The 23,815-nt window shown below is 28.0% G+C and overlaps 11 protein-coding genes across 11 annotated transcripts; 5 read left to right on the top strand and 6 right to left on the bottom strand. All coding sequences in view use genetic code 12, as the record gives it.

The window, feature by feature from the left end:
- Nucleotides 1-244: 244 nt before the first annotated feature.
- Nucleotides 245-2,296, bottom strand: FAA4 (long-chain fatty acid-CoA ligase; the record flags this gene model as incomplete). Its single annotated transcript, XM_051760431.1, has 1 exon — nt 245-2,296. One exon carries the CDS (start codon nt 2,294-2,296, stop codon nt 245-247), a length of 2,052 nt encoding a protein of 683 aa, XP_051611835.1.
- Nucleotides 2,297-4,829: 2,533 nt separating this feature from the next.
- On the bottom strand, nt 4,830-6,389 carry INO1 (inositol-3-phosphate synthase; the record flags this gene model as incomplete). Its single annotated transcript, XM_051760430.1, has 1 exon — nt 4,830-6,389. One exon carries the CDS (start codon nt 6,387-6,389, stop codon nt 4,830-4,832), a length of 1,560 nt encoding a protein of 519 aa, XP_051611834.1.
- Nucleotides 6,390-9,233: 2,844 nt separating this feature from the next.
- On the top strand, nt 9,234-10,724 carry KGF55_005418 (uncharacterized protein; the record flags this gene model as incomplete). Its single annotated transcript, XM_051760429.1, has 1 exon — nt 9,234-10,724. The coding sequence occupies one exon, from the start codon at nt 9,234-9,236 to the stop codon at nt 10,722-10,724; it is 1,491 nt and encodes a 496-aa protein (XP_051611833.1).
- A 2,096-nt stretch (nt 10,725-12,820) lies between these two features.
- Nucleotides 12,821-14,506, top strand: CHT3 (Cht3p; the record flags this gene model as incomplete). The annotated part of the gene is made up of 1 exon (XM_051760428.1): nt 12,821-14,506. The coding sequence occupies one exon, from the start codon at nt 12,821-12,823 to the stop codon at nt 14,504-14,506; it is 1,686 nt and encodes a 561-aa protein (XP_051611832.1).
- Nucleotides 14,507-14,546: 40 nt separating this feature from the next.
- Nucleotides 14,547-15,185, bottom strand: KGF55_005416 (uncharacterized protein; the record flags this gene model as incomplete). Its single annotated transcript, XM_051760426.1, has 1 exon — nt 14,547-15,185. The coding sequence occupies one exon, from the start codon at nt 15,183-15,185 to the stop codon at nt 14,547-14,549; it is 639 nt and encodes a 212-aa protein (XP_051611831.1).
- A 96-nt stretch (nt 15,186-15,281) lies between these two features.
- Nucleotides 15,282-15,899, top strand: KGF55_005415 (uncharacterized protein; the record flags this gene model as incomplete). The annotated part of the gene is made up of 1 exon (XM_051760425.1): nt 15,282-15,899. The coding sequence occupies one exon, from the start codon at nt 15,282-15,284 to the stop codon at nt 15,897-15,899; it is 618 nt and encodes a 205-aa protein (XP_051611830.1).
- Nucleotides 15,900-16,225: 326 nt separating this feature from the next.
- KGF55_005414 (uncharacterized protein) lies at nt 16,226-18,355 on the top strand (the record flags this gene model as incomplete). Its single annotated transcript, XM_051760424.1, has 1 exon — nt 16,226-18,355. One exon carries the CDS (start codon nt 16,226-16,228, stop codon nt 18,353-18,355), a length of 2,130 nt encoding a protein of 709 aa, XP_051611829.1.
- Nucleotides 18,356-18,624: 269 nt separating this feature from the next.
- Nucleotides 18,625-19,911, bottom strand: KGF55_005413 (U2 snRNP complex subunit; the record flags this gene model as incomplete). The annotated part of the gene is made up of 1 exon (XM_051760423.1): nt 18,625-19,911. The coding sequence occupies one exon, from the start codon at nt 19,909-19,911 to the stop codon at nt 18,625-18,627; it is 1,287 nt and encodes a 428-aa protein (XP_051611828.1).
- Nucleotides 19,912-20,118: 207 nt separating this feature from the next.
- Nucleotides 20,119-20,388, bottom strand: KGF55_005412 (uncharacterized protein; the record flags this gene model as incomplete). The annotated part of the gene is made up of 1 exon (XM_051760422.1): nt 20,119-20,388. The coding sequence occupies one exon, from the start codon at nt 20,386-20,388 to the stop codon at nt 20,119-20,121; it is 270 nt and encodes an 89-aa protein (XP_051611827.1).
- A 171-nt stretch (nt 20,389-20,559) lies between these two features.
- Nucleotides 20,560-21,972, top strand: KGF55_005411 (uncharacterized protein; the record flags this gene model as incomplete). Its single annotated transcript, XM_051760421.1, has 1 exon — nt 20,560-21,972. The coding sequence occupies one exon, from the start codon at nt 20,560-20,562 to the stop codon at nt 21,970-21,972; it is 1,413 nt and encodes a 470-aa protein (XP_051611826.1).
- Nucleotides 21,973-21,975: 3 nt separating this feature from the next.
- On the bottom strand, nt 21,976-23,637 carry FGR34 (Fgr34p; the record flags this gene model as incomplete). The annotated part of the gene is made up of 1 exon (XM_051760420.1): nt 21,976-23,637. The coding sequence occupies one exon, from the start codon at nt 23,635-23,637 to the stop codon at nt 21,976-21,978; it is 1,662 nt and encodes a 553-aa protein (XP_051611825.1).
- Nucleotides 23,638-23,815: the final 178 nt, after the last annotated feature.

Below are 23,815 nucleotides of genomic sequence, written 5' to 3'. Positions count from 1 at the left end.
ATTCTCTTTACATGACAAATCGATAGGTGAGGGCGACAGTTAATATTTTTAAACGCGATTAACGTACGTTCTTACTATAGAACCAGGTGTTGTTATTTTTAAAAACTTCAACTAAGATAATTGTATTACATTTAAAAGAAAAAATTACTGTTTATTTAGAGATAATCATAAATTAAATTTTATCATTATTATTTATTCATCTTAATTATTTAATTTAACTATAAAAACTAATCAAAGTACCAATTTATTCACCATAAGCTTTTTTAATTTCTTTATCATATTTTTGAACAATTTTTTTTCTCTGTAATTTTTGAGCGGAACTAATAAAGCCATTTTGAGGGGTCCACTCATCATGAGAAATTACAACATTTTGTAATAACTCAATCCCCTTTAAACCTTGGGCTTTACCTGTTTGATTCAAACTATCAAGCACCTTACCAACTAATTTTTTATCACCATAATCTGTATTTTCATCAAAACCAAGTTGATTTAAAAATCCATCAATCGGAACTATAATTCCAATTGGCTTAATTTGATTTTGATCTGCATATACACAGATATTAGCAACTAACTGGTTGGATCTATAGACACTTTCTAATTTTTCTAAGGCAATATATTCTCCATTAAGTGTCTTGACCAAATTCTTCTTACGATCGATGATTTTCAAGGCTCCATTACTTTGCCATTCTCCAATATCACCAGTATGAAACCATCCTTCATCATCAAATGCTTCTTTAGTTTCTTTATCATTTTTGTAATATTCTTTAACTACTGAAGCTCCTTTTAATAAAATTTCTCCTTGATTATCTTTTGCAAAATATCCTGCATCTGGAACATCAATTAATTTTGCAGTTATACAACCAGTTAAAGTACCTAATGATCCAATTTCAAATCTTGTATGTTCTGCAATAGTACCCATTGCACAAGTTTCAGTTAATCCATAACCTAATAACATTGGAGCAATTAAAGTTGAAACAAAAATTTGAGCATCAATTGAAATTGGTGAACCACCATTTAATACATAACGTAATTTACCACCAGTTGCTGCTTTAACTTTTTTGAAAATAATATCAAATAATGAACCACCAGGAATTTTAAATTTATTCATTGTTGCTTTTGCATTAAATGCAATCCAAAATAATTTTTGTTGTAATGGTGAAGCTTTTTTAACTTTTGCTAAAACTCCTTTTCTAACTGATTCCCAAACTGCAGCAACACCAACCATAATAGTTGGTTTATATTCAATTAAATCAGGTTGACAATTTTTACAAGAAGCTTCAGTTAAAGTTTTAACATTTGCATAACCTAATGTAGCACCCCACCATAAAGTAGCAACTTCAAAAGCTAATTCAAAAATATGAGCTAATGGTAAAAATGCGATAACACTATCATTTGGACTAACTAAATCTCTACCAGCATTAGTTGAAATACCAGCAACTGCAGCTAAAATATTACCATTTGTAATACAAACACCTTTTGGATCACCAGTTGAACCTGAAGTATACATAATACAAGCTAAATCATCAGTTTTTGGGAAATGTAAATCTTGTTGAGATTTTTTACCAATTTCAACTAATTCATCAAAACTAATAAATTTTAAATTTGGATTAATATTTAATAATTCTTCTTTTGCAATTTTAGCATTTTGATAAATTTTACCATTTTGTCTTTTATCAGTTGGATCAATTGAATCACCATGAATTATATATTTAACATTTTTAGCTTTTTTTAAAGGATTTTTTAAAGTATGTAATAATGAATTATCAGTAAAAATTGCATCAGCATCAGTTTGAATTAATGAATGAGTTAAACCAGATTCTCCTAAAGTATCATAAGCAGTAACAATTGGAATATTTTGAAAAGTACAACTTAAAAATGTTTGCATCCAATGATGAGAAGTTGAAGCATAAATCATTAATTTTGACTCTTGATTTGGTTTTAAACCTAATTCTAATAAACCTTTTGAATAATTTTTAATTAATTCTAATAATGCAGGATATTTTATATAATTATAAGGTCCCATTTCATAATAAGTCCAATCTTTTTTAATTTTTTTATCTTCACCATCAATTTTTTTTGTAATTTCTTTAGTTTCTGTATGAATTTCAAGTAAATTTCTCCAACCCATAGCATTTTTATTACCATTTCTTTTAAAACATTCTTCTATAAATTCTGGAATATTAGTAGCTTTTGAATCAATTGGACGTGATAATGATGCTTCTCTTAAAGAAGCTTTTCTTCTTGGAGCAGTTTCACCGGGTTTTGCCTCTCCAACAGCAACAGTTAATGGTGACATTTTTTGTAGTAGTATGTTATGAAGTATGAAATTAAAATTAAAATTAAATCAATTGAAGTTGTTGAAGTTTTTGTTGATAGTAGTTGATTATAAAAATTTGGAGAAATTAATAAATTTTTGCTGTTCCTTTTATTATTATATTTTTTAAGTAAGAATTATAATAATTTTAACAATAATAACCTAATAAGTCAAAAGTGAGATAATTAAGTCAAATTTTGTATGAAAATGATGTACTTTTTAACAAGGTAATATTTGTGTAATGAATTTAATGAATTTGAATTAAGATTAACTTGTAAGTAAAGTTGATGAATATTTGTTATTATTATTGAAGATGGCAAATTAAACTTAAATTAAAATTTTATAAAAGAGATTAGAAAAGTTGGAGATTATTGGAGATTTATATATTAGTTATTATTATTATTATACTTGCCATAGTTAAATTAACTTATCTTAATTAAGAAAAAATAATTTTATATTATTAAAGGAGTTTTGAAGTCTTATAATATTATCTACATTTCAATAAACACCTTTAGTATTACTGTTTCATCTATTCCAAGTGTCACTAGACAACTTTTAAAAAGGCATGATCATTATACTATAGATTTACCCTCTTAACTTCAATCTTACTAACAAATTATGAAACAAACAAATTAATTTTTTGTTGAGAAAAAATAAAATTTTAATTTTATCACCAGCAGAAAGAGAAGAATGTGATTAAAACAACAAAGTTAAAACAAGGGACAAACACAGAGAGGGACTAGAAGAAGGAGGGAGGCAAAGTACACAAGATCAAAAAAAAATAAAGTTTTTGGACTTTACAACTAAAAATTAACAGCGTAATGATAATTTGTTTCAATTTCCTCTTTAGCTACAACTTTCTTGATAGCACATAATTTCAATTACTTTATTACACATATACGATAGATTTAAAATTTAACATGAATAGTAATAAATCAATTTTATAGTTTTGTTATTCATCTTAAATACTTATCTTTGTACATAGTCGCTACTATTATAGCCCACAATTTCTTTCTTCTTGATTAAAGCAAGAACAAAGAAGTCTTGCCAATACAAACAAGATTTTTATGTTGAGGTTTAATGGTCATCGATTTGTCACGATAATTCTAAGACCTTAAAATTAAATTTTCTTTCATCTTTTTCTTAAAACGTTTGCTATCAAAATTTAATTAATTTTTTATTAATTAAACTTGAAACAAATGCGATCTAAGAAATTAATATGCGATTTCTCACACCCCCTCTCATTTTATATAATTCAAGAAGGGTACCAATTTCAACTTGTTTGATATTACGATAAATTCTGAACCCTAATTAACAACAACTATCATTATTTCAAAAGACTTATTTAATTTTAACCCAAATTAAAGTTTTACGAAACTTTATATTGTAGTTTAGTGTACAATTTTCAAGCGAAGTTAATCTAAAATTAATTTAGATATACTAAGTACTCTGAATTTGTCGTTATCAGTCGTCTACTATCCCCTGCAACTAGGTCGAAGATTTGTTTTAAGTCGACCTAAAGTTAAGACTGAGTTTCCAATTGACGACAATATTTATTTTACGCGACACATGTGCTTATTACACAAAATCTATGATTTAGTATTTTACTAAATAAAGTAAATTAAAGTAAAAAAAAAATTGTATCAAATTATAGTCTAGACTAATGAAACAAAGTGGAGTAAAGTTCAATAAACATGATGGTGAATTAAAAGGATCAACATGAAACAAGGTTATTAAGATATTCCTTACTAAAAAATTTTCAGAACAAATTTGTAACTATTCTAACTAGATTATTTTCGTACCAAGAATTATTAGTCAAACGACCATTAACATCAATTAATACTTCGTCTACCTCTTCCTCAATTTTGATAAGACTAAAGTTGAACTATCTGACATCCATTCATTAATCAAAACCGCGGTAACTGAAATAATTAAACAAGAAAAAATTAAAAAAAAAGAGAAGGGAAGAAGAAAAAAAAAACCACCGTCTAAGTTTTAGGGCGGGTTCGTAGTAAAGTCAAGCAGGGTTGAATGAAATTTTACTACGAACTGAAACACCGTCACCTAATTTTAAATTATTATTTTCCGTCTTCACACTAATTTTAATTTCAAATTTGTTGGGTTTTTCAAATTTGTTTCGTAATTTTATTAGACTATTTTTCATTTTCATAATTTTATTATTAAACTATTTTTATATACAGGAAATATGTTTAAAAGCATAAGCTGTTCACTGTTGATACGATTAAGATAAGAACCCTAGGAAAGCTATAAAGGAAAAGCTAAGAGATCATGAATTGAGAGAGATTCTGGAAAGTTGACTGATTCTGACCTTAATCAAATACTCTGAAATTTATCCAGCTAGTAATTTTCACAAGATTTCGATTATTTTTTTATTTTAACTCGAATTATGTTTTCACATCTAGAGTAGGATTAGAGTCAAAGTTAACATATCAATTGAATATTAAAATGTATTAATTATTATTTTTAGCTAATCTATAGCAATTACACACAGAATCTAAACTAATCTTTCTTCAAATCTTAATTCATTATTAATTGGTAAACCAACTAATAATCTTAATAAATTTTCTAAAGCTTGTCTTTGTTTATTTAAACCATTAATAGTTTTAAAACCTGGTCTTGATAAAGGAGCTTTTAACCAATAACTTAATAAAGTTAAAACAGAATAAAAATCTTGATATTCATTTTCAGATTCTTTTTTATAAGTAACTCTTGATAAAAATTCAGAAACAATAACTAAATCAATAATTAAAGGAGTTGCTAATAAAGAATCTTCACAAACATTATGAATTGAAATTTTATTATGACCACCAAGCATTAATTCTGAATAATATTCATCCATTGCAACTTTTGAATCACCAACAGCTGGTAAATATTTAATAACGATACAATGATCAACTTTATTACCTGATTCTTTATTATATAAAATTTCATTACTTTCAATCATATCATCAACAACTGAAGCTTTTGAAATTTCTTTTGATCTAAATTGTTTTGGTGCTGATAAATTATAACCATCATTATTACCTAAATGATTATAACTTGCAATTGAAATTGGTTTTATACCTGCATCAACTAAAAATTGAGCTAAAACAGATTTTATTTTAGTTTGACCAGATTTAAAATCATCACCACCAATAAATGATTTATGTTTTTCAGCTAATTCAATTACACCTGGTACAAAAGTATTTTGTGGTGAACCATTAATATATGGTACACCTTCTAATATAGAAGCAACAGCAAAAATAGTTGAAGGAGCAATTTCTTCATGATTTGATTTAATTGAAGCAATTAAATTATCAGCAGTATCATTAACTTTTGGTAATACATCAGCATATCTTTCAGTATTTGCAGTCCATAAAACAATAGCTTTATCTAAATTATTTTTTTCTTTAAATTCTTTAATATCAGATCTAATTTTTTCAACATCTTTCCATTTTTGATCAGTTTTAATTTCTCCATTAATTTTATTATAAACATTATCAGCTCTTTCACCTTGATTTGCAGCAATAAAATCTGGATAATAAATTGATTCTTTTGGTTTTATATTTTCAATTAATGGATATAATTGTTTTTGTAATGTAACATCTAAAACTTTTGCTCTTTTCATTGCTTTATCTAATGATAAACCAGAAATATCCCAACCATCAACAACTAAATCATTTGGATTAACCATTGGTACAATTGAATTGAAAGGAGCATAAACATCATTACCTTCATTATCAATACCAATTTTAATAGTTGATGATTGAGTAACTGAACCATAATAATTTGGTTTAACAGTACCTTCTTTATTTTCAAAACTTATATTTTTCTTATTAGCTAAAATTGAACCAACTAATGTTGTACCATTATTACCACCTAATCCAACTAATAATAAACCAACTTTTGGAACTTTTAAATCTAATTTAAATTCATAATCTTGTTGAGTTGGTGTAACTTTTAATGAACCATCTGAATTTTTTTCAACTAATGAATTTTCATAAGAAAATTTTGTAAATAAATGATTATCTTTTTTAGTAGATTTATTTGAGACGAAGTCAATTGATGATGACATTATAAATTGTTTATGTGAATATTCTTTGAAATATAAAGGGTGATATGAAGTATAGATTGTAAAGTAAGAAAGAAAGAAAGAAGAAGAAGGAAAAGAAAAAGTGAACGAAATTAGTTGAAATTTTGTTATTTTTTTGGAGAATTTATAGATTCTGTAATTGGGTAAGTGGGTAAGTGTGAAATTCACCTAATTTTCGGCGTGTTATGGTCGTGTAGAAGATGCACAACAAAATCGAAATATAACATACAACCCCGGAATATCTCTCTTCATATGATAAATTAAAATTATTCGGAAATCAATGTTGTTGAATATCAAAAAAAAAATAAAAAATAAAATCCGTTTCACTTTGTTACCCAATTGAGAAAAAAATAAAACTTTTTGCAACTTTCCACTACCTCAATGTATGAGATTTAATTTTGTGACTTCTTTTGAAACTCTAAGACTGATTTAGAGTCAAAAAATTACATGATAATTGAAAATTCAATAATCTGAATCAAAATATATAATTTCCATATATCTCTTTCAAAAGTTACTTCAAATATCAAAAATTGAATCAAATTTAGGTTATTGATATAAAAATAGATTCTTTAATCACGTTCTCTATTTTTCTTTTTTCTTTGTCACCTCGTTACCCCTATTTAAATTTTTAGTCGTGAAAAACTAAATTTATATAGTCATATATAGAGACGACCTTATCATAAAACGAACCCCTGTAATGAGTAAAATTGGGTGCATACTGTGATTAGATTGAGATGGTGATGATAGTTTTTGAAATTGTCATTCACTTCCCGAACTCCAACCCATTTTTCGGCGCTTCATACTCGTTTAGTGATGATATTTTTGAAGGATATCTAATCGCCGAATCATCAAGTCTCTTTATTCAATAATTCACATGTACGTTGTCTAATAAGCACTTAGGTAGTCTAATTAAAAAAATTTTCGTAAAACTCGACATAAACTTTAATATGGTAGCTATCACATACCAATACTAATAAATTCACCACAATAAACTAATCCAGCAAAAGCAAAATTATTCATTTGACTAATAAGTCTCCCTATAAGAGTATTTTAACCATTCAATTCAGATTTTTGTAGAATCTATGCATCCGGAAAGCGTTTGTGTAAATCAACCAATTGAAAATTAGGAAAAGAACAGGAGTTAAAAAACGACATGGAATGGATATTTTCTAACACAAAAAAGAATTTGAGTTTGTTCTTTTGCTCCTAGGAATCATTCTTCTGAAGTAATGCAATGAAAGGTTTTTCATGAATACACAACAAATTCGACTTGAATAGAAATGAGAATCACAATGGAAAAACGCATGGAGATCATTCTTTAAGTTCAAGGATTGGAAAGACGGATAATAGGCTTGTACAATACTTTTTATGAGTTTAGAATTTGAATGCAATCCTCTAATCCTGATAATTGCTTGATAATTTAATTCCCTTCAACTTTCATTGTCTCAACATGACGACCGTTCGTATTGGCTGAATTACTATCAAATTTAATTGGTCTTTTTTCATTCAAACATAACTCATTGGCTTCCAAATGCATTAATTGAAGTGTCAGTGTTCTTAGATGTTTCTCAGTTATAAAATGTTTTCAATTTAATTACTTTATTGATGTAGTCTTCATTCTTGATGGCTTCAATATAACACAAATGTTTTCAACTATCGACTTTAAGGAGTACAGCTAATCAAATTTTGAATTTAATTTCCATGGTGTTCAAAAAGATGAGTATTGTATCAATTTAGAAAATTTAAAAAAGTAAACCTTTTGGCTGAGTTAGTTTCAGTTAATTTAAGTTGGATTGAGCGGAAGACAGGTTCTTTAGTCGGATGAGTGTTTTGGATTTTCGGATATTAGCTTCAACGTCATTAAAGATATTAGCCACAATCATCACCAGAGACTTCGATATCATTATTAGAACATCATTCTCATCAAAATTTTTATTCATCATAATCTTTGGATCATTTTTACCAAATTTGCCGACAACTCAGAAACTAAAAACTTGAGTCAGATTCATATTTTGTGTGTTTCTTGATAGTTGATTTTCGTGCAACTGTAAATTCACCAAATTTAGACCGCAAGGTTTATATAGATTGATTTGATACTTCATATAACACGGAAAAGTGCACTTAAATTAATGAATACCTATACTCATCAAAAATAACTCATTGCTATTTGATCTTTTTCAGTGAAATGTTTTTTTCAAAAATTTCTCTGCTTATCTTAGATTTGTGTGAAAACGGGATAATATAGCCAGTTTTTGATGTTTCAATGAGGAATATCGAGTCTGGTGTGAATTAATTAGTGAATTTTCATTGACGAGATCAAATCAATCACTTTTCTTGGGATATCATTAGCGACTGTTATGTCATGATACAACCATGTTTGTTTTTTAATATATAAATGTGTTGCAAATCAATTGTGATACATAATAAATTTAAAATTCAAGAAACGCTACCAAACTGTTTCAATTTTTAATTCATACGTGTTTCAGAATATATTGGTAACAAGGTAATCACCAAAGGATAAGAATTAACTTTTTGAAACATTATTAATTAAAATATTAGACGAATAGTATTAATATTATTGTTTTTTTATATATTTGAAAGATATCGCTGCTTTCAATTAATTGTTATTATACGTATAATATTTTTTGGAGGGTGAATTTTATTACTATCACACGACAATTTCAATTTAATATTAAATTATTATTACTAGTCATATTAATCTCAGTAATCAAAAAAATAACCTTGTGATAATTACTTTATTATTCATTAACTCATCATACAAACAACCCAGATTCTTACCTTTTCATTCATCAATCCAATCAAAAAATGTGTTTCAATTTCATTAGAATTGCTCAAGAATCATTATTTGATCAAATTGTTCAAGCAAAATCAAAAAATTCAAGAAAAAGATATATGGAAGATAAAATTAAGTTCCTTGAATTTACTAATTGGAAAAGTAATACTTTAATAGCAAATATTAGAGATAGATTTATTAATGGTAAAGCATATATGACAAAAGATGAAGTTTATAATCTTGTTTTATGGAAATTAAATTTTGGAAATTTTAGACCAGTAGCTCATTATATTAAAGAAAATTCAGATGATGAAGTAATTGAAGCAACAAATAAAGCATTTAATGCAATGATTGGATTATTCAACAATTCAAAACAATTACAAGATTATAATATGGAAGATTTTAAAAATTATGCAAAGTTACTTGGTGGAGCAATTGAAATTTTAAAAGAATTAACTGGTGTTGGTCCTTCAACTGCTTCAATTATTCTTAGTTGTCTTTCTGGTATTAATGATGATTTAGCTCCTCCATTTTTTTCAGATGAAAGTATAATGTATTTTTATAATGATAAAACTTTATTAAATAATGTTTCAACAAATTTTTGTATTAATAAAATTTTACCAATTTATTTTGGATTAATTAAAGAAAATGATTTAGAATTAAGTTTTACAGAATTAGAAAAAGGTATAACATCAATTAGAAATTATGAAAGAAATAAAGATAATTATTATAATTTTACTTCACCATTTCAAGGAATTGACAAAAAAGTTTGGTCTAAATTTGTTTCAAGTGATACAATTAAATTTTTTAAAGATGAATTTGAAAATTCTCCAATTCGTAATGGAGCTAGAACTAAGAATGAAGCTGAAGAAATGGCTCAAAAAGTTGAAGAATTAATTTTTCATCCTGAAGCTGCTTATGTTGATCAATTAGAATCTGCTCAAGCTGTCGAACAAGGACCTGATGCTCAAATTGATCCTACTGCTGAATCATCTGGTTCTGACAATAAACTTGGTATCAAACAAGAATCAAGATCTCAACCAATTTTGGAAGCACTCAATGCAACAGGATCCTCACATAATATTAAGCAAGAACCTACAGCCATGTCAAATATATTAATGCCACCAAAAGCTAAAAAGCCTAAATCAATGAATGTAGCTTCACAAAGTGATGTTATGACAGGAATCAATACATTATTAGAATTAGCAGTTAATCATGATCAAAAATTTGATATCTTAGAGCAAAGATTTGGAAGTTTGGAAACTAAATTAGAAGAAATTTATGCTCAATTAAAAATTCATACTGATAATAATAAATTAATTTATAATCAAAATGAAAAACTTATTGAAAATAATAAATTACTTTATAATCAAAATGCAGAACTTTTTGAACAACTTACAATGATTTGTTATAAAAATCAAGAATTAATTAATCATAATCAAGAATTATTCAATAGATTAAGTGAATTGGAAAACAACATTGTTGAAAATTTAAAATTTGATTCAAAAAGAAGAAAAACTTGAAGATTAAATTAGAATAACTTAATTTGTGGTGCTCTTCAATTTAATATAAAAAGAGGATTGAAATATTTTTTGTAAGATTTTCTCTTTTCTGTTCTCTTCATAGGAAAGAACATTAAATTTTCTGAAGTCTAAACATAGTCTGCAAGCCATTTAGTCTATTTGCGAGTTTTGATCTTCTAAAATTAGTTTGTTGATTATCGGATATCTACGAATTCTTGGTTTGCGTCATGTTTTGCTGAATCACATAGTGTATTTTACATTAATTTGGTTGCAAAATACATATTGAAGTAAAAATTATACAATCGACATCACGAAAAATTAATACTGATCCTACATTGGCTTACCTTAAGATCGACTGTTTATAACGCGATAATTTCAGTGAGTCAAAGTGTAGTTTCAAACATAACTTAGAGCAGATATTTCTTATATTAAAACCACAAACATATTTGACCGATCAGGATTAATCTTGAAAAAACTGAATAAACTGTGAGGAGATTTCCAACGATAACTAATCTCCACTTAATTATTGATCCTAACGTTAATTAAATGTAAGATCAAAGTTTGCTTAATTATATTTTAAAATTAAAGTTTTACCAATTAAGCTTAATAAATACGTCATTTTAAAATGTGCTTACTTCGGAGTTCATTTTACATATATGTGTAAAAAATTAAAAAGACTTACATGCAGATGAGTTGGAAAATCCAGCTCATTGAGATGTTTCTCTTGCATTGTTGTTTCATCAAAGATAAATTCTACATGATATCAAAAGAATGTTTTTGCACCTAAAAGAAGTAAGATTTACAAAAATGTTTATTGTTGTTAATTTTACGAAAATTTCGTTAATCCTGACATTTTAATTATAAAACAATAAACTACTTTTGACATTGATTTGATTAAAAACAAGCTTATAATAAATTTTAAATTTAATGCATCAACGTTGACATAACATTTTGATGTTTTGAATTATAAATATTGTGCTGGCTTCTGAAACAAATTTGGAATTATTTTGTACTATTTTGAAACAAAAAAGAAGAAAAACTATTTTTTAAAATGAAAATAACCCCAAAAAATATCACAATTAACCCCAAAAAATAGCACAATTAATCCCAGTTCCATAAGCCTGATGAGGTTTAATTAGCTGTCCGATATGAAACACAAAAGAGTAGAGTATTTTTTAAAATCTTGTCAGATCTTGGAAAAATTCATTGAAAGTAACCTGCAATCTGCAAAGATGTAATAATGATTTTGATTTCGATCTATTTAATGTTTCATCCATAAGATTTAAAGTTAAGGATCAATAGATTTAAACAATCAGTCCCTCTATAATTTTTTGATCTACAAAACGGTTACTTTAACTTAAAAGTTACTACAACCACATCAAACCTTAACTCAATCAATGTTATCTTTTGTTTATTTTGAAATAGTGTTACAACTGTAACCTTTTAGGTTGAAGTTCTTGGAAACGCGCATTTTTTTTTTTTAAATGGCTGGGAGACTCTTGAGACAAAAAGTAACACAAAAACAAATATTAAAATTGCAACCATTTTATAAATAATATTTTACAAATTAGATCAATGCACCAGCACCGTTATGAAGAATAAACAATACTAAAAAATATAATTATAATTTTTAGCGATTATATCAACTTTAAAAGTAAGTTAGGTTTAAAAACTTAATCATTCACAAAATAATATGATGGTAGATCTTCACGGATAAATCATTTAATATTCCAAATCTTTCAAAAAAAAAGCTTAATTAGGAATATTAATTGATATAAGAAAAGTAATACAAAAAAAAGTTGTGTAATAGCGCAAGAATAAGAAATCTATATACATTTTATATTAACAGAATTGAAAATATTAATCATATAAAGTCATGATAGGAACGTAATATTTTACACATTTTTAAAAGTATATTTTTATGTATATGTAACATAAAATCTTACTTTAAGTAATTCCATTAAATTTACACATTCAACCACATTTCATCAATCTTCCTTTTTTTTTTTTCCCATTTTTAATTCATACTTATACCCACTCACCCCAATAATAGGAGGTAGATTCATTCATTAACAAAATTTTTAAAGCAACTATCAATGTTTTTATTTTATATATTAACAGTATTTTTAATTCCAGTTTTTGCATTTGATCCAAATAGTAAATCAAATGTTGCTGTTTATTGGGGACAAAATTCTGGAGGAAATCAACAAAGATTATCATATTATTGTGATTCTGATGCTGCTGATATTTATATTTTATCATTTATGCATATGTTTCCAAATCCTATACAATTAAATTTTGCAAATGCTTGTGAAGGTACTTTTACTCCAAATGGAATTTTAAAATGTAATGATATTGCATCAGATATTCAATATTGTCAAAGTAAAGGTAAAATTGTTTTATTATCATTAGGTGGAGCTGCTGGTTCATATGGTTTTACTTCTGAAAATCAAGGTAAAGAATTTGCTCATACAATTTGGGATTTATTTGGTAATTCAAATTCACTTTCAGCTGAAGAAAGACCATTTGGTAATGCTATACTTGATGGTTTTGATTTTGATATTGAAAATAATGTAAATACTGGTTATAATGCAATGGCTGATGAATTAAATAAAATTTTTGAAACTGATAATACTAAAAATTATTATCTTGGTGCTGCACCTCAATGTCCTTATCCAGATGCTTCAGTTGGACCATTATTAGAACATAGTCATATTGATTTTGTTTTTATTCAATTTTATAATAATTATTGTAATTTAGGTTCTTCATGGTTTAATTGGGATACTTGGGTAGATTATGCTGCAAATGTTAGTCCAAATAAAGATATTAAATTATATGTTGGTGTTCCAGGTGCTATAAGAGCTGCTGGATCTGGTTATAATGCTCCAGAATTAATATCAGATTATTTAACTTCTGATATAACTAATTCTCCTTATTTTGGAGGTATTTCAATGTGGGATGTTTCAGCTGCTTGGGATAATGTTGATTCTCAAGGTAATTTTGTACAAAATATGAAATTATTGGTTAATAATGATATTTTTAGCGCTGCTTCAGTTTCATCAAGTTCAATTGATAGTACAAGTACTACTACAACTACCACAGTAACTGTTACCTCAACAACTTATACAGGAGAAACCACTAGTTCCACAACATCAACATCTTCAACATCGTCGACTTCTTCAACTTCATCAACTGCTCCGTCAACATTAAGAACAGTAACATCTTCATCTAGCACTTCCAGTACTTCGTCTAGTACATCCACTACCAGTCAAACAACTTCAAGCACTTCAAGTACATCTACCACACCAACAACCACTTCTTCAAGTGCTACCTCATCAAGTACTATCTCAACAAGTACTATCTCAACAAGTTCCACCCCAACAACATCCACTACCTCAACCTCAACAACTTCAACCTCAACATCTTCCACTTCTTCAACAATCCCAACTTCATCTAGCATTTCCTCCTCCATCATTGAACCAGCTTCATCAGCAATTCCATCAACAACCAGTGAACAATTACAATCATCTTCATTTTCCGCAGTCGAATCACATCAAACTTCATCTGATACCCTGGAAACTGTTTATAGATCATCATTAACTTCAACTTCATCCCCAATTACAACTCAAAATCCATCAACTACTACAACGAATCAAAATATTTTCACTTCTTATGTATTTGCACCAACTACTTTAACTACCATTGCAACATTTTATGATATAATTACAACAAGAACTAACCTTCATACAATTTATGGTAGACCCCCAACAAATACAATTTAATAAATTTTCTTTTATACCATTTCTTTAATATACATATATATCAAGCTATTAAAACTTGTTTTTCTATATGAAATCCATCTAATAAATTTCTTGCAATTTTATTTAAATAAATAGAATTTAATTCACCACCTTTCCATAAATCATAATTATAATGATCTATATTATTTTTTAAAGTCAGAATTGATAAATTTATTATACCAAATGATGATTTATCTAATTGAGATATAGCTTGATTAGTTATAGGTTGAGGACTTACAATAAACATAAAAGTTGATTTTTTATTAAATTTATAATAATCTAAAACTCCAGATAATTCACGTATAGTTGATGCACCTAATTTTTTTTTAAAATTTTTACATTGAACTAAAAGTTGAATATCATTTTGTATAGGTTCATTAGCTAATGATTTTGAATGTAATTTTTTTGAACTTTGAAACAGTAGTGAATTATTCAAGAATGAATCTAAGTCCCATTTTCCTATAATATCAATTCCATTATCATAAGATCCTCCACATTTTATTAAATCTTTAGCGTAAAAATTCGATTCCAAATATTTTTTAACATATAATTCATACAAAGTTCCTTTAAAAACTGTTGATTCGGTATTTATATTATTCTGCAAGCAATGTTGTAGATATGTTCGACCATCTTGTATTAATGTGGTTGCTCTTTTACTCATGGAATGGTTGTAAATAAAAATCACGTCCTAAGAGTAACTAATTATTTTGGTAGCATATAAAATCTCAAAATATCATCAACTATCTTTTGATCAACAATGATATTGAGTTCCATATTAATCCTATTCTCATTATTTTCGTTGGTATTTCCAAAAAGAATCAACCTATATGTTAAATCTATAAATGACGGATCAACTGATCCAATTGGTTTCATAGATAATGATTCAATACATTTAATGGAAATTGAACCACAACATTCCGTTTGTATTGGAACAAAAGATATATACAATAATGAATGCTTTAGTTATCAAAATTATATTCCGTCATTCAACTATTCAATATTCAATTTATTCTTAGATGAAGATAATGATGTATTCAGAATTGCTTTATCATTTGATGATACATTACAAAAACCTACCATTAGAAAACACAAACATATTACAGCACCACAACCAAACTTAAACCCTGACTCACTTAAAAAGCAAAGAGAACAACAAGCTAAGCAGAATAATAATGGTGGAAATCAACAAACAGAAAAAGTGATTAGAAAAAAAACTATAGTAGAAATTGATTCAGATGGAAATGAAATAACAAAAGAAATTGATGAAGTAATTGAAACAGTTGACGATAGATCATGGATTCAAAAGAATTGGATGTATATCGTACCACCTTTATTAATATTATTTGCAATGGGAGGTGGTGAAGAACGAAAGTGAAGATCCATATAATATTGTTAATAGTAATAACTACATATTTCCATCGCTACCAAAGTGTCTCTCGTAGATTTTATTTTTATTAACGAATCATAAAATAGTAAAATCTTATTACTACAACTTACACTTACATAATAAATTTTTTTTTCACTTGTGTACGCTTAAAAGTTAGATAGGACTTACCATCATTAATTCATCTACATACCACTTATTAACACATTACACCACGTTCTTTTATAATTGAATCACCTACAAGAGTCTTCCCCTTTTATAGATTTACTACCGAAAAACATACCCTTATATATCCACACACACACACACATATACATATGCATTCGATAAGACCACATATCCTCAAAGCATCAAAACGATACATATCTTCATCTATCAGAAGACTAGCAGAAGTAGAAGTAACAGTTGATGGAAGAAAAGTTTCTATTGAAGCTGGATCTTCAATCATACAAGCCGCAGAATTGGCTGGTGTTACTATTCCAAGATATTGTTATCATGAAAAATTAGCAATAGCGGGAAATTGTCGTATGTGTTTAGTTGATGTTGAAAGAATGCCTAAATTAATTGCATCTTGTGCTGTACCTGTACAAAATGGTATGGTTGTTCATACAGATTCTGAAAGAATTAAAAAGGCAAGAGAAGGTGTAACAGAAATGTTATTAGAAAATCATCCTTTAGATTGTCCAATTTGTGATCAAGGTGGTGAATGTGATTTACAAGAACAATCTCAAAGATATGGATCAGATCGTGGAAGATTTAAAGAATTAGTTGGTAAAAGAGCTGTTGAAAATAAAGATGTTGGACCTTTAGTAAAAACTTCAATGAATAGATGTATTCATTGTACTAGATGTGTAAGATTTTTAAATGATGTTGCTGGTGCACCTGAATTTGGTACTACCGGTAGAGGTAATGATATGCAAATAGGTACTTATATTGAAAGAAATATTGATTCAGAAATGTCTGGTAATATTATAGATTTATGTCCAGTTGGTGCATTAACTTCAAAACCATATGCTTTTAGAGCAAGACCTTGGGAATTAAAAAGATCTGAAACAATTGATGTTTTAGATGCAGTCGGAGCTAATATTAGAGTCGATTGTAGAGGTATTGAAGTAATGAGAGTATTACCAAGATTAAATGATGATGTAAATGAAGAATGGATTTCAGATAAAACAAGATTTGCTTGTGATGGATTAAAAAATCAACGTTTGACTACTCCATTAATAAGAAATGGCGATAAATTCGAAACTTCAACTTGGGATGAAGCATTATCTACTATTGCAGCTGCTTATAATAAATTAAAACCTAACAATGGTGAATTGAAAGCAGTTGCTGGTGCATTGGTTGATGCAGAATCATTAACAGCATTAAAAGATTTAATAAATAAATTAGGTTCTGAGAATGTTACAACAGATGTTCCACAAGCAATTGATGCACATGGTCTTGATATAAGGTCTAATTATATATTCAATTCAACAATAGATGGTATTGAAGAAGCAGATGAAATTTTATTAGTTGGTACTAATCCAAGAGTTGAAGCTGCAACATTAAATACAAGAATAAGGAAAGTTTGGTTAAGATCAAATTTAGAAATTTCATCAGTTGGTGAAAAATTTGATTCTACATTCGATATAAATACAGTTGGTGATAACACTAACTCATTAAAAGAGGCATTAAATGGTGAAGTTGGTAAAAAATTAGCTAAAGCATCTAAACCGTTAATTATTGTTGGTTCAGGTGTTGCAAATTCAAAAGATGCAAAAGCTATATATAAATTAATTGGAGAATTTGCTTCAAAAAATAAAAATTTCAATACTCCAGAATGGAATGGTGTAAATTTATTACATCGTGAAGCTTCAAGAGTTGCTGCATTAGATTTAGGTTTTAATAATTTATCAAATACTTCCAATTCTACTAAACCAAAATTCATATATTTATTAGGTGCTGATGAAATAAAAAGTTCCGAAATTCCAAAAGATTCATTTGTTGTATATCAAGGTCATCATGGTGACGTTGGTGCGTCACTTGCTGACGTCATTTTACCAGGTTCAGCATATACAGAAAAATCTGGAACATATGTAAACACTGAAGGTAGAACACAAGTTACAAGAGCAGCAACTAATCCACCAGGAGTTGCTCGTGAAGATTGGAAAATAATAAGAGCTTTATCAGAATATTTAGGTACACCTTTACCATATGATGATATTATTACAATAAGAAATAGAATGGGAGAAATAGCACCACATTTAATAAGACATGATGTAATAGAACCAGTTTCACCTGAATTAGCTGCATTAGGTTTTGAAAATTTAATCAACCAAAACAAATCAAGTAAAATATCTGGTGAAAAATTAATCAATCCAATTAAAAATTTCTATTTTACTGATGTGATTAGTAGGTCAAGTCCTACAATGTCTAAAGTTGTAAAGAGTCAAACTTATAAATAAATATACAGTTAATTTATACATTCTGTCAATTTTCTTTTAATGTACTTTCGCTAGTATTTATTTCTATTTATTTTTTGTTTATTATTTTTCCCAAAAAATACATCACTGCTTAATTACTAACTGGGATCGACACTTAAAATTATAGAGTCTCAGGTATAAGAGAATCTAGACAAGTGATGATTGTAAAGACAAAACTTTATTGAAATAACTTCTAAGGGGGTTCAAATTTTCTTGCGAAATAATGAATATATTAAGTTTGATGAAATAGTTTATTGTAAACCAGACACTAATTCAATGGTAGATACCTGAGTTGGTATTGACGGATCCACTTTAGTCTCCAACTTCCCATCCACTTTTTCACCACGGTCATCATCATCTACTTCCAATTTATCATCATCATCATCTTCTTCTAAATCCTCATCCTCCTCATTCTCATCCTCATCATCATCATCATCATCATCATCATCATCATCATCATCATCATCATCATCACTTTCGGAATCAATTAATGTTCGTATCTTACCAAAATGTTCATATTTGACATCAGTATTAGCATATTTATCTTTATACCCTGTATTACTATATGGTTCATCTAATCCTGGTATAATTAATTCTTTGTAAGATGGTGGTTTCCCAATATCTTCCATTATAGTGATCCATGCGGGTTTAATTTTAGTATCATCAGTCATTCCTAAAGCTTTTCTTAATTCATTTGATACAACACCGGGTTTATATTTCCGAATTTCTAAACTCATTTCATCAATCAATTCTTTACCTTCTTCATATAATTCTCCAAATTTTGAAGTTCTAGGTTTTTGTTGATGTTTGAAAAATGCAGCGTATAATTTATTATAATCAATATCTAATTTACCTAATTTAACTTGAAATTTATCTCTTTGTTGTTGTTTCATTGTTTTATCTTCAGGATTTATAACTTGTCTCATTTCTTCTATCCCTGTGTCTCTAATAAATTTTGGTAATTTAAAAGGAGGTCGTTCAATTCCTCTTTTGGAAGATAAATAGTCTCTTTTTGAACTCCAATGAGATGGTACAGGGATTGTATTTGGTCGAGTTTTAAGATAAACCAAGAAATATGGGTCTTGAGCATCAACATCATACCATTCCACCAGTTCTGGTTTGTGAGTTGACAATTTTAATGATGATAGGGGAATTTTATTTCGAATTCGTAGCTGTCTTTTGGAAAGTTTATTTGATTGTGATTCTTCATTTGATAATTCATCTGACGATTCATCTGACGATTCTGAACTTGATGACGATGGTAAAGGTACAACATTTTCATTCGAAACTACCTCCAATGCTTGTTCCTTGGGATCTATTTTCGGTATATTGAATTTGTTGATGACTGATTCAAATTCTTTTAGTAGATTCTCATTTTCATCTATCTCTATAATTGTGGTTGATTCTTTCAATTCCGGCTTAGTCTTGTCATTGATATCTTTCTTATTTTCACTTATTTCGTCTTTACTTGACTCTTCTATCTTTTTCTTCTTTAATTTCTCCCGTCGAAGTTGATTTTTCGTTCTTTTATGTGCCATAGTTTTTAAGAGATAGCTTAATCGTGATGTTTGAAATGTTAGGTGTACTTTTTTTTTCGCGTTTGGTAAATTAAGTATTGATCTATACATATGATACATGTGAAACGAAATGTGACCACTTTCCTTAACTTGTAAGAATGAGAATGGATCCTAGGACATTCAACGAGCCTATGAGATTGGCACGAAGACTCACTATTTAGATGAGCTTTAGGTAGATTTTTGTAAGTTTGTAATAGTTTGCATTATTGAATCGATTTTATGATTCATTTCCTTTTGATTCTTCTCCAACGAATCCAATGAGTTATTCAATTGTTGTTCTATCTCATGAGTAATGTCAAAGATAGTTGGTTTTTTTTCTGTAGTGGATGTGTTTGAAGGATCAAGTTCTGGATTGGCTTCAGCATTATTTAGATGCGGTGTAGAAAGTCCTGGAACTACTGACTCCACTGGAGGTTGAGTTTGCGTAGTTGCGGACATTAATTGGATTATGATAAGTACTGTATTTATTGATGATTTTTTAAATCGAAAATGTTTGTATTGTGGTGAAGATATGGTGGTTACAATATTTATGTGTACTTTTAATTTTGATATTTACATCAAATATTTCAGATCAATTGACAACAATCTACGAGATCTACACTTGTAGACATGCACAATAAAGTTCTACTTCTGCTACTAGTATTCGCATCTCATTTACTAGCTTACACAAGTCAAAAACCTAGAAATCGAATAACATTTGAAGATGTTTCCATACCACTTGACGTTGCAAATAAGTTAGTTGATTTAAATGATCAAGTAATTGAAAAAGGTCATTTCGAAATTATGCAAAATCAAAAACAACAATCGTACCTATGTCATATACCAACTGAAAAAGCGATCAACATTACAAGACCAATCTCCACCATCCCAATACCGGAATTAAAAGTGAAAGCTATGCTGGCCATACAAGAAACATTTGATGACGGTAATTGTACGTTTGCATTATTAAATTATTGGACATTAGGATATTGTTTTGGTGATAAAGTTATGCAATTTCATGAAGACGCAAAAGACTTTTTGAGTGGAAATCATAGAGCTCAATTACCAAATCATGTATATATACTAGGTAAGTTTCCAAATGTTGTATCATATAAAAAAACAAGAATAAAAAATCAGAATCGTGGTCAAAAAGTAACATTAAATTCAAATGATTTCACTATATTTGAAGGAGAGTTTAGTTATTTTGGAGATAATGATATAGACTCGTCGACTAATACTCAAAAATTTATTAAACATACTTTATTTGACGGTGAATTATGTGATTTGACTCTACAACCTAGAACCATAGATATAGTTTATAAATGTGATGAAAATTATAAAACTGCAGGAATAATGGAAATGCAAGAAATTAAAACCTGTCAATATCAAATGATTGTCAATGTACCTAAACTTTGTCAAATTGAAGAATTTAAAAAGAATGTGATACATGATAATATCGTTGACGTTAGCTGTAAGAATATTGACAGTAATGATAAATTTGTTGGTAACAACATTACTTATGATGATTTTTATCAATTTAACGAATCAACAAAAGCAATGGGATCTAAGATTGACGTAAACGACTATTTTTTAAACTCATTAGGTGATGGGTTTAGTATAGGAAGTCCAAAAATCAAATTTTTATCTGATGAATCTTACAAAGATCGATTGATAATAGTAAATGCCAAATATAATGATGATGAGGACATCATACAAAGATTTGGTAAATTATTTATTTCAGCATTAGAGAGAAAACTTCCATCACCCATTATGATCAGTGAAAATGTTGCAACTACTTTAAATTGGCGCGATAGTTTTATAATTTGGATTGAAATTTATGACCTTTTTGGGAATTTTATGGGATTATACAGAATTGAAAGAGATGGGTCAAATGAAAAACGACAAATTAGTATACAAAAAGTAAATATGGAGACAGGAAAAGATCAAGATGACATAGAAGTTGATATCAGATATTTACATAATCCAAATGCAAAATGGAATTACGAGCATTTCCAGCGACCAGAAAGTACAAACAACGAGTAACGCTCATTGCATTCGATTATTTATAAATCTATTAAAATTATTATCAACAACTTCAACTTGTTCGTCTTTTAGAAAATTCTTGTTGACAAATACTTTATTCAAAACATCAAATGATTTTTTCATACAATTGTAATAAGCAATCCAAAATTCGTACTTAATTTCAGTTCTTTCAGAAGTGGATAGTTCAGGAAATTGAGTTTCATACACATTATCAATTTTCAACTTAACCTTATCAAAACTTAACTCAGAAGGAATATTAAACAGCGGATCATGATCTTTATTATACTCCTGACTAACAGTAATCATTAAATCATAAAAATGTGAGACTCTTTTCTCTAATTCTTCAAATTCCCTAGACTTATGTTTGTGAAGTTCATCATATATTTTTAATTGAAAAGAAGGGAAAAATGTTAGTATATATATTAGTGTATCTTTCCAAATATTTTCCATATTTGAATTTATAACCAACCACCAATTTGGCTCTGAACTTAGAATAAACTCAAAATCGTATATTCGTCTCGTAAGCAACGATGCCAATTCATTTTGAAAATCTCGACTTATCAATTTTAGATTCGATGTTATACCATATAGTCTGCGAAAAGTTACAATTATAGATCTAGTAGTTGGTTGAAATTGGTTTAAATTTGTTTCAGGATTCAATAAATTTTGTATTCTATTATCACCTGTACAATACATGACATACATGTTAAACAACACTATGAATAAAATTAAATATTTTATCCAGTTTTCTCTTAAATGTTTGTTAGGTTTAAGTCCTAGCATATACAAAGCAAAACCTACTTTGATCAGTATTAAAAATAAACTTCGACCTGTAGCAACAAGTCTATCAAGCATATCGTCATTATTTGGTTCTCTAGGTTCTGCTGGTTGGTGCTCTTGGTTTTCAGTTGTTGAAGGACTTTCCAGCAAATCATTAGACATCATAATTTGGACTTTTTGCAGTTTAAAAACTGAATTTAGTTTCGCTATTCCTGATGGGTTTAATATCATGTAAGGTTGATGTTTCGAATTATCGACTATTATACATTGTGAGGTGCTTAATGACACAGATTTTGTTTCATCATACATTTCATAGATTAGATCAGATATTTCTAATTGCTTGATCAATTTTGTTTCCTTATTATTGGATTTGATAATTTTCTCATATGAATCTCCGCTCAAGTACCATTCCTCCTTTTGGTTATCAATTATCTTCAAATTTTCAATGGGATTATTATTTCTGTTATCATCTTCCTCCATAATTTCACTCTCAAAATTTGACTTTGGTAAAAACTCAAATCTATTATCAGCAATCAAATCTTTTATAAAATCTCTACTTAGTATCCCATTTGAGCCATTCACGTTATTTGAAACTTCCAATCTCATATTTAAAACTGTTACAAGCGGAGTAATTGATTCTTCGGAAAGACCTAAAGCATTTAAAATTGTATTTGAATTAGTTAAAAAATCATTCCGTATTTCATCATCTCCAAAAAATAGTTTTACTTGATCAAAGAATGTTCTTGTTACTTGACCTTGATCTAACCTCAATATTATTAATTGCTTGAAATTTTTAATTGTAGTTTTCGAATTCACTTCGAACAATGATGACTCATTCTGAAGTGCTGGTTTATCTGACTCTAGTTTGATATGAAACCTTATCATTGTAAGTATAACTGATGCATGTGTGGGCTATGAATTTTGATATTTGTTTGTATGCCACGTATATTCTGAAGTCCATTTCGGGTAATAAACTGTTTAAATATTGCGAAATGCGCGGCTTAATTGTATCAAGTTTTTTTTTTTTTTTTTTTTTTTTTTTTTTTTTAAAAAAATTTTTTTT

The sequence above is a fragment of the Candida pseudojiufengensis genome (genome assembly GCF_024610245.1).
Source record: "Candida pseudojiufengensis strain CBS 10847 chromosome Unknown scaffold25, whole genome shotgun sequence".
Taxonomy (NCBI): domain Eukaryota; kingdom Fungi; phylum Ascomycota; class Pichiomycetes; order Serinales; family Debaryomycetaceae; genus Lodderomyces; species Lodderomyces pseudojiufengensis.
The sequence above is the reverse complement of the archived record's forward strand: the minus strand, read 5'-3'. Positions and strand labels throughout refer to the sequence as shown.